Here is a 9,890-nt window from a genome sequence, read left to right as displayed (position 1 = left end):
ACAATATCAGTATGTGACCTCACAAATGCGCTTCTGGAATAGTCAAAAATCCCCATAAACACTCCTAAACCTTGTGGACAGCCTTCCCAGAAGAGCTGAAGCTGTTCTAGCTGCAAAGGGTGGACCAACGTCATATTGAACCCTATGGATTAGGAATGGTATGTCACTTAAGCTCAGGTGAGTCAAGGTGAGCTAATACTTTTGGCAAGAAAGTGTATGTACAACACTTCTCAGAAACACCACACACACTCAAGCATTAATTTAGCCAATTTTATTGAATGAGAGAGACTGGGTTGGAGAGTCATCCTTTCTAGTGACCTAACAATCGATGGTGGAGTTGTCTGGTTCGGATCCTTCCCTCAATCATGAAGCATCAGGGCCCTGAGGTGCGGAGGTCCAGAACGGCGTAGCAAGTCCAACACCACCTCTCCCTCCATCCTTACTGAAACACCTAGCAAAGAGCTTAATGCTGCTTCCTCCTGAAGGAACACCCTGCCAGAAAGAGATACAACAAATAAATATATATATATTTAACGCCGATAACGGCCGACCACTAATTAAATTTAACTCGCTTGCAGACAGTTATATATATATATATATATATATATATATATATATATATATATATATATATATAGCATTGTTTTGGATTTTTTTTACAATACAACAAGAAACAACAATGGATGAAGAGATGAATATTTGTATATATCGTGCCACCTTGGAAAAGCTTTGTAGGTGCAAGATCTCCCTAATTCCCCAAAGTACATTACCCTAATTGGCTAACAACAAATTACACAACACAGGTGCTTAGTTTACCTAATCAAACCAGTGTTCAAACTGAACTTTGTAATACTTAGGGACAAATGTCTGCAGCATTTATGTACATGAACATTTCATCATAACGCATTACAAATGAGACCCAAGACACTAAAATGATTCTGTTTAGGTAACAGATATTTAATAATTCAGGCAAAATGTGTTTAATTGTGCAATAAACTGCATAATTTTTCATCTTCGCTCATGTAGATATTAGTCATATCAGTGCACCCATGTCAATCTACAGGCAGAGGCACGAGGGAGAAATTAGTAGCACAATTTCTCCACCCTCCCCCTGCAAGCCCCCCCCCAAAAAAAAAATACAGCAAGGGCAGACATGGGAGAACTGTGGATTAAGGAGCCTGAGGTCTGTACAGCAATATCTGCAGAAGGCAGTTAATATTACACTAAAATAAGGTCAATAAAAACTTTAGGTAATTTACACAAACTGTTGTTTAAACATTTGTCTGTAGTATTACTGAATATCGCAAGAAAAATTTTCCACAAAAAGATTGTATCACATGATCAACACAGTCCAACTGAAGGAAAATGTAATTCTAAGATGTTACTGTCTTTTATTATCCATTATAAATGTGCCTGTATAAATTCATCTGTAGCCTTCTTTTAAAGGTGTACAAATGTTCCATTTCTTTTGCGTACAATTCCAACTGGAGTATGTGAGTAGTGAGAGCAGAGCAATTTCACCTAGCATGAGGAGCAGGTTCCAGGATCACTACGGTACGAGGAGAGGATCACTCCACGACCATGTGAGAGCAACAACACAACGCCAGCCCAGAATTAAACTGTACGATTCATTCGAGTGTACTGTACGAGTGAGGAGTAGGGATATAGAGACCACAGAGCAGAGTGACAGAGTGAGTACAGGATATTTGAGTGAGGAGTAGGGATATAGAGACCACAGAGCAGAGTGACAGAGTGAGTACAGGATATTTGAGTGAGGAGTAGGGATACAGAGACCACGGAGCAGAGTGACAGAGTGAGTACAGGATATTTGAGTGAGGAGTAGGGATACAGAGACCACGGAGCAGAGTGAAGTGGGGGGTACAGGACATTTGAGTGAGGAGCTGAACCTTCTGCTGGTCCACTCTCCTCACATTCTCTGCATCTGACACGCATCATTCTTTTAAAGCTGTATTGTGCACAATCCAAATTGATTTTAAAATTCTTGTTGACCTATATAGCATTAAATGGTCTTGCCCTACAATATGCAAGTGAGCTCACTGCACACCCTAAACCATCTCGCCAGCAAAAAACAGGATTTCTCTTAATTCCAAAAATGAACAAGACTAGAGCTAAGCCAGAGTCTTCTCCTTTAAAGCCCTTCAGTAATTGAACAGTCTTCCAGCTCTAACAGTCTTGCCACTGTCACCCCCAGGGTTTGCTCATTAGGGATCTGGACACATAGGCTTGTAAAGCTACTTTGCGACATGTTGTAAAAAGCATGATATAAAACTTGACATACCCTCTGTGAGACGTGCTTTGCCTCCAGTGGGCTGACACAGCACAGTTGAACATCCAACACACAGAACAACTGTCTGGGCATGGCTGAACACGGTTGTGATCTTATAGCATCCTGTGACAAAAACACTTGCTTCAATTAATGTGATAACATAATTGAATAAACAACCAAAGCAGCCATAATCCAATAATGTACCTGGACATTTAACATCCATGAAATAGGAATTGGGGCTTTGTACGAGCCGTTTCTTCTTGTGCCTCCTCCTCTCTTCCTCAGGGGTTGGGTGCAACAAGTCTTTTGCGAGCTGTGAATATTATGCAGTGTTTATTTGCAGAAAAACACTTTCACAGGAAGCAGCATTCTCTGAAAAACAACAGTATTTATTTCCGGTGATGCTCGTCATATTCTTGATAGCTAACCAACTTGGTTAATTTACTGCCTAATTTACCGAGCTCGATTAATTGCCGTACACGTAAAAGCATATTATTTGATAGTGCCAGCGTTAAACTTCTGTATGAATCAAAGAACGCGTCCCAACAGCAGCGGCTCCGTCCTCCATGTTCGCTACATGTGCGCCGCCATCTTGCTCATTGCAGCGCCACAACATGCAGCCGATACACACAAATATACGTTTTATTTTTTACATCAAAATAGATAAATCTCATGAATTAGAAGTCATACTGTAGTTAAGGTCTGCCTCCGCAAAACAGGTTAGAAACTTCCGGCAATAAAAGTTTAAATAAAGTGAAGTACGCAATTTATTGGGTTCATCTACTCACTGGCATGTTTGCGAGAATTTAGCCGCTGCCGAAAAGGAAGAACACAGCGGAAACGGAAGTGTTATTACACGAGCACGCAGACATCCCGGAAGTGTACAATCCAGTGCACTAAGAAGGACATGTTAATAAGGTCAATCTGGCGCATAACGTTTGTTATTATTATTGTTGTTTAATCAAAATTTAAGACACACCATCAGACGCATATATAAAAAGTACGTGTAACAGTGTACGCATGCATACATTTAATATACAAAACTACACAAAAATATTGAATAATACACATGCTTTATAGCCTAGCCCAGGGATGGGCAACTGTCGGCCCTCGTCCTCACTCAGTGCGGCCCGCAAATAGATCAATAATAATTTAATAATTAAAAGAAAAAAACCGATAGAGCAGGACTTTTTTGTTCTTGTCACGTAGGGCTACGCCCCCCTCTCCCGTGTCGGTGTTGTTCCTTGCCCGGTTATCCCGCCCTGCGTGTCTGTTGACCTGGGGGCTATTCCACAGAGCGAGCTTAGGAAAGCGGCGCTTATTAGAGTGAGCCTCGCTTGAGTTAGCCAAACAGTTCACTTCCGTCTAGTTCCGTTCCACTAACGAAATCCAGACACAACCTGTTCCCGCGAATTCAAGCCAGACTTTTGTCATCGGCGATCATGCGCGTGCACACCAGGTGCACACAGTATGAAAAGAGCTGAAAGAACGAGCAGCTTTTTTTCTTCTGCTGAACATGAGCTGCTAATAGGTCTTTATTATTAGGAATATCTAATATCTAATATTATTAGGCTATCTAATTATAGACCCATTTCAAACACATCATTTATATCTAAGATCATAGAAAAAGCTGTTGCCCAGCAATTATGCCTATATCTGCATAGGAATAACATATTTGAAAAGTTCCAATCTGGTTTTAGGCCCCATCACAGTACTGAAACAGCATTAGTTAAAGTAACAAATGATCTCCTCCTTGCATCAGATCAAGGCTATGTATCACTGTTAGTGCTTCTTGATCTTAGTGCAGCTTTCGACACAATTGATCATAGGATCTTGCTAGAAAGGTTAGAACGCTGGGTTGGAGTCTCAGGCACAGCCCTTTCATGGTTTCAGTCTTACTTAACAAATCGCTATCAGTTTGTAGAGCTCAATAATATTTCATCCAAACATACAATGGTTAAATATGGGGTCCCGCAAGGCTCCATCTTAGGACCACTATTATTTACATTATATATGCTACCATTGGGCACAGTAATAAACAAACATGGTGTCAATTTTCACTGCTATGCGGATGACACTCAACTTTACATATCAGCCAAACCCGATGACAAACTCAGTTTAGGAAAAATTGAGGCCTGTGTAAGAGATATTAAATGCTGGATGTCTCTAAACTTCCTACAATTAAATGAGGACAAAACAGAAGTTCTCCTTGTGGGCCCTAAGGCCGCAAGACAGAAAATTCCAAATTTAATGCTTAATCTTGCAGACTATCCCATTACACCTGGCACAGTAGCCAAAAACCTAGGCATCATACTCGACTCCGACCTATCATTTGATAAATATATAGATAATACTACTAGGATAGCTTTTCTACATCTCCGCAATATTGCCAAATTAAGAAATGCATTATCACAGGATGATGCAGAAAAATTGGTGCACGCCTTTGTTAGCTCTAGACTAGACTACTGCAATTCACTACTGTCAGGATGTTCAAATAGGAATCTAAATAAACTTCAAATAGTTCAAAATGCCGCAGCTAGAGTTCTGACCAGAACTAGAAAATTTCAGCATATTAGACCAGTCCTATCAGCCCTGCATTGGCTCCCAGTTAAATTTCGTATTGATTTTAAAATTCTATTATTAGCATATAAAGCACTACACGGGCTTGCTCCTGAATACCTCCAGGAACTTATTTCCTACTATGAACCCCCACGTCAACTAAGATCACAGGGTGCTGGTCTGTTATTAGTTCCACAAATTAACAAGGTAACAGCAGGGGGAAGAGCCTTTTCTTATAAGGCCCCCCAGCTTTGGAATAATCTTCCTAAATGTGTCCGGGACTCTGACACAGTCACAATCTTTAAATCTAGGTTGAAAACCCACTTATTTAGTCTAGAGTTTGATAATTAATATCCCCCTTAGATAAAGGTACAGATCCAGGGGTTCATAGACGAAGGGTTTTATGGTAGACTGGGGTGCTGGTGCTGTCATCCTGTCACTGCTCGTGGTCACTCAAGTTTGTTGACAGTGCAGTGGACGGATGCCATTGTCTCAGAATGCCCCCAAGCCTATGTTACCTTCTGGTTCTGCCTTTTTTAGCTAGGCTGTAATAATTTAACTTAGTGCCAGAGTTGCTGCCACACTCCAGAAATGTTTATAATTTTACCTGTCCTGTACATGTCCTCATACAGAGTTAATTTTCCCTGTTTCATTTCTCCACATGGCTGCCTGCCTGCTTGAGGAATAATGAGATGAGGAGAGACAAGCGATCCATCCTGGGCCGGCCACCTCCTGCCTAACTGTAACGTTTGGCTCCGCCCCTTTGTGTGTATCTTGCCTTGTTCCCTCCCTCTGTTCCCTTTCGTCGATTCTGTTTCGATTCGTCACGCCCCTTTTGTTTATCCCTGCCTATGTTATCCTTGTCAGCTGTTTTGAATATGTGGTTTGATTAGTTTGTGTATATAGTCTGGTTGAGTTCATGTGTTCCCTGTGGGTCTATGTCTGTAGGTTGGTTTACGTTGGTAATGTTCTTTGTCGCGCTTTCAAGTCTCCGTGTCCTTTTTGGACTTCTGTGATCAGTCTGGTATTGAGGTGTCTAGGTCTGTTGCGGTTCTGGTTAGAGTTCTGTCGTCTTTGATTCGTTTCGGTTCTTTGTTGAGTTTCCTATGTTATATGTAATTGTCCTTTTGATCTGGTTGTAATGTGTCTTGGTCTTACTTATACTATATGGTTGTTCCCGCTGTGTATTTGTACTTAAGTGTTGCGAGGGTTTTCGTATGTCTGGGTTTTAGTTCGGTTAAATATTATGATTTGATCCAGTGTGAATTGTGGTGTGAATTGTTCATGACTGTTGTTAGACATTGTGATTTGATTGTGTGAATTGTTTATTGTCGTTGTCCGAGTCGTAATCTTTGTCTTTACATCAGTGTGTGTTTCTTGTTATGTGTGATTATTATGCCGCGCCGATCCCGGAACGTGCGTGTTGGAATGGTCGAGGTTATAGGAGGTAGTACCGCCTCTGACTTGAATAAATGTGGTTCTTTGCAGCAATTGTGTCCGCCGTCTGATTCTAGATCGTTACACTAACCGGATGCCTACACCATGATGGACATTATTACATCTTTTATATTCTGTCTAAATGGACATTATTGCATCTTTTACATTCTGTCTACATTCTGTCTATATTGTTGTTGTCATGGTGACCGGTGTCGGCCAGAGGAGGATGGGCTCCCCCCCTGAGTCTTGGTTCCTCTCAAGGTTTCTTCCTCATGCAAAAACTAGGGAGTTTTTCCTTGCCACTGTCGCCTTTGGCTTGCTCACTGGGGGCTAGGACTCGGCACTTGTAAAGCTGCTTTGTGACAACAACTGTTGTAAAAAGCGCTATATAAATAAAATTTGATTTGATTTGATTTGAATATTAAGACGTTATTATGAAGAAAGGCAACACGTCCTGTATTAATAAAGCCAAGGTGCCTGGCAGAATATTGCAGACAGATTAAATGCGTGAACATCTAATTTAATCCATTCATTGGCATTTTAAAAGTGTTATAGTAAATTAATAATGTTAATAATTTCCTAATTTAGAAGTAACATGAGCGGGGTGAAGAGAACGTGGCAGCAGGTCAAGGTGAAATATAAAAATTAGTGGTGGGCCGTTAACGGCGTTCATTAATTTGATACTCTTATCGGGCGATATAAAAATTATCGCCGTTAATCTATTCTTAAAGTTGGGTTGGGAACTGGGTCAAAATGATGACTTTCAACTTGATAGTTTAGCTCGGCTGTATTCCTAACCAAATTGCACAGTAGGGGCAAGAACGAGTATTCAAACCTGTGAATTACAAATCGTTCGTGTGTTTACATAGATGCAGCCACGAAGTCGCCAGGTTTGCTTCATGGAAAATTCATTTTTAGGAATGTAAAGTGTTCCCGGAGTGGAGCTCGGAGCGGTCGTTTTCTACATGGTCCTAGCGCTAGATTCGTCGCTAATTAAACTGCAGAGGACCAAAACCGGCTTTTGAAAAAGTCCCCCCCAAATTACGTCCGTGAGGTTAAATGTACTAAATGTTGGCTTACATTTCAAATATCATGTTTAGCTGAATAAACATGTTATCAACCCCTTTGGATATTGGATTCAATGGAGTGGTTATTTTGTATACTCTTTAGCACCACCTAGTGGTGATTGCAGATTGAACAGGAAGTTGAATTGAACAGGAAGTAGTGTCAAGAACGTCTTTGTTTCTCTGTGGACTCTTAGCGTGACCAGGGGGGTGTTCCAAGAAGCGGGTTAAGCGAGAAATCCCGGGTAAGTTAACTCAGAGTTCACGGAAACTCAAGGTTTTCCGTTCCAGAAACCGAGCTTAGAGAGAACCGGAGTCAGTTACTATAGCAACTTATGCTCTGAAGCTAACCTGCTCGCTGGCAGGTTAACTTGGACCTGACCCAGAGTTACAAACACGTCATGACGTGTCCTTTCCTCGAAGATCATGTGGATATTGAAACTCAGTTTATTCGCCGAGCTCTTCATCGGGAACGCCTTATAAAACCCCGAATAGACATAGGCCTACTATCATTTTCGGATTATTTTTTTAATGAACGTTATCGTTTTCAGCACAATCCATTACTTACATCAATAACTTTATTATTATAATAACATTTCAAATATTACACATCGCGGATCAGCCCTAAATTCTCTCCAGATTGTTATATATCGGTCTTCGTTTTTTGCTAGTGGAAGTTTTCTTTATAGTGTAGGAGATGCAGAATCTGTCAGCAAAGCTACTGTATGTCGGTCTGTCCGAAAAGTATGTCTGGCATTAAAATGACTAGTGCCCAGTTTTGTGGTGTTTCCTGGGCTTAAGCCAGTTATGGACATCAAAGAGGAATTCCACAGCATCATTGGTTTGTCTTTAATTCACACGGACAATAAACAAATTAAGCAAAGAAGAGGCAATATAAAACGAACTTCATTCCATTTACATTTTTAAGGATTTCCTAGAGTGATTGGCTGTATTGATGGAACCTACATATGCTACCTATTCCAGCACCATTAGAACATGAAAATTCATCCATAGCATTAATGTACAGGTACTAACCTTTATAATCCTTAATGAATAATGTACTTATCTTTAATGGTAACAAAAATAACGTAGCTATTATAACTGACCGTTCTTCCCATCAAGATCATATGTGATGCTTCCCACCTCATCACAAATGTTGAAGCCAGATGGCCAGGATCCATGTATGATTCCACACTGTACAACAAATCTGAACAGAGTAGGCCAGCGGTAGTTTTGCTAGTTGTTCACATGCAGTGTAATAGTTAAATCATTGCAAACCCTAGTGTGATTATAGGACATGACGGCCTCCTTCATGGAGACAGAGGGTATCCCTGCCTGTCCTATAGGCCTACCTTATGACTCCCTATTCATATCCTGCACCTGGACCACAGTCCCGCTACAATCAGGCCCACAGCAAAACCAGGGCAAGAATTTAAATGACCCTAGGAATCTTCGAGGCCAGGTTCCAGTGCCTGAAGGGGCTCAGAGTAACCCCTGATAGGGCGTGCCACATAATAATGGCATATGTGGTATTACACAACATTGCAACCATCCAGGAAGAGCGACAGCCTACCATCTCTGACATGCCCACAGACGAGGAACCTTACATGCATGTGGGTGACAACAGAGATGGTGGAGTTGTCAGAGACTCCATCTGCAATCACTGCTTTCCACATTAAATCATGCAGCACCACCACCCCTGTAACTGTACTGCATACTACTACGAGGACCAGTATCCAGTATATACTGAGTCCAGTATGCAGTATCCAGTATGCAGTAGTCTATTTCGAACAGAGCCAAAGTTCAGTCCTTGTTTGGCATGTGGCAACAGGAAGTGACACCTAGCGGCATGTGCCACAAAATACGTCATCCGCATTTGGCACATGCCGATTAGAAGTGGCATGTGCCACAAAATCGTGGCACTTAGTTTGGCTAGTGTCACTCGATTTTGGCATCTGCTTTGTTTGGTGAACGATTCTAGCCGATATCCGGATAACTAGCTCGAAATGTTGTTTGACGATATCATGTCGAAGTTAGATTATAGTGTTCTACACTGGTAACAGTTAACAAAGACATTATATATTAAAGATTTATTATATTTCTCGATGTATGTTCATGTTATTCATGCCATCAGCGTATTATAAACCACTGTGAGCGAGTAGTACCGCTGAATACAATTGGCACCTGCCTCCTCTACGCGTCACCCACAATAGGCACATGCCGATTAGAAGTGGCCACCGCTAACGTAACTGGCCTCTCAGAAGTGGCACCCACCTTCGCCAGTGTCACCAGCCACTTGAAAACCATTTGTAGAATTTGTGTAAACTAAGATTTATAACTTTTGTTTGTTAATTTTTGTTGGGTGGACGAGCTGACAGCCAGCTTGTCATTTATAACATGTCGAATGTACGTTATAGTAGGCTTAAGGTACAGTGGTTGACAGTTAACGAGAGCATTGTAAGTTAAAAGGTTTATTACATATAATGTTTATCAGTGTATGTTCAAGTTATCCATGCCACCAGTGTATTACAAACCCCTGCTTC

At 41.2% G+C, this 9,890-nt stretch overlaps 1 protein-coding gene across 3 annotated transcripts; it reads right to left on the bottom strand.

Moving 5' to 3' along the window:
* Window positions 1-256: 256 nt before the first annotated feature.
* Window positions 257-3,227, bottom strand: rps27.1 (ribosomal protein S27, isoform 1). 3 transcript variants are annotated; one of them, XM_077008123.1, is made up of 4 exons: window positions 3,076-3,227; window positions 2,492-2,600; window positions 2,300-2,410; window positions 257-492 (listed from the first exon to the last, which is right to left on the bottom strand). In XM_077008123.1, exons 1-4 carry the CDS (start codon window positions 3,079-3,081, stop codon window positions 464-466), a joined length of 255 nt encoding a protein of 84 aa, XP_076864238.1. In that variant the 5' UTR covers window positions 3,082-3,227; the 3' UTR covers window positions 257-463. The 3 variants fall into 3 exon arrangements, with proteins under 3 accessions (XP_076864238.1, XP_076864239.1, XP_076864240.1); XM_077008124.1 differs by having other exon boundaries at window positions 2,492-2,659; window positions 3,076-3,123; XM_077008125.1 differs by lacking the exon at window positions 3,076-3,227 and adding an exon at window positions 2,978-2,996.
* Between the last annotated feature and the right edge of the window lie 6,663 nt (window positions 3,228-9,890).

Source organism: Brachyhypopomus gauderio, chromosome 6 (genome assembly GCF_052324685.1).
Source record: "Brachyhypopomus gauderio isolate BG-103 chromosome 6, BGAUD_0.2, whole genome shotgun sequence".
Taxonomy (NCBI): domain Eukaryota; kingdom Metazoa; phylum Chordata; class Actinopteri; order Gymnotiformes; family Hypopomidae; genus Brachyhypopomus; species Brachyhypopomus gauderio.
Note: the sequence above shows the minus strand (reverse complement) of the source record. Positions and strands in the feature narration are given on the sequence as shown.

Coding starts and splice junctions, on each gene's coding strand:
- rps27.1 (XM_077008123.1), bottom strand. Junction 2,411..2,491: donor CATGGATGTTAAATGTCCAG/GTACATTATTGG, acceptor TTTTTGTCACAG/GATGCTATAAGATCACAACC. Junction 493..2,299: donor CAAAGCACGTCTCACAGAGG/GTATGTCAAGTT, acceptor TCTTTCTGGCAG/GGTGTTCCTTCAGGAGGAAG.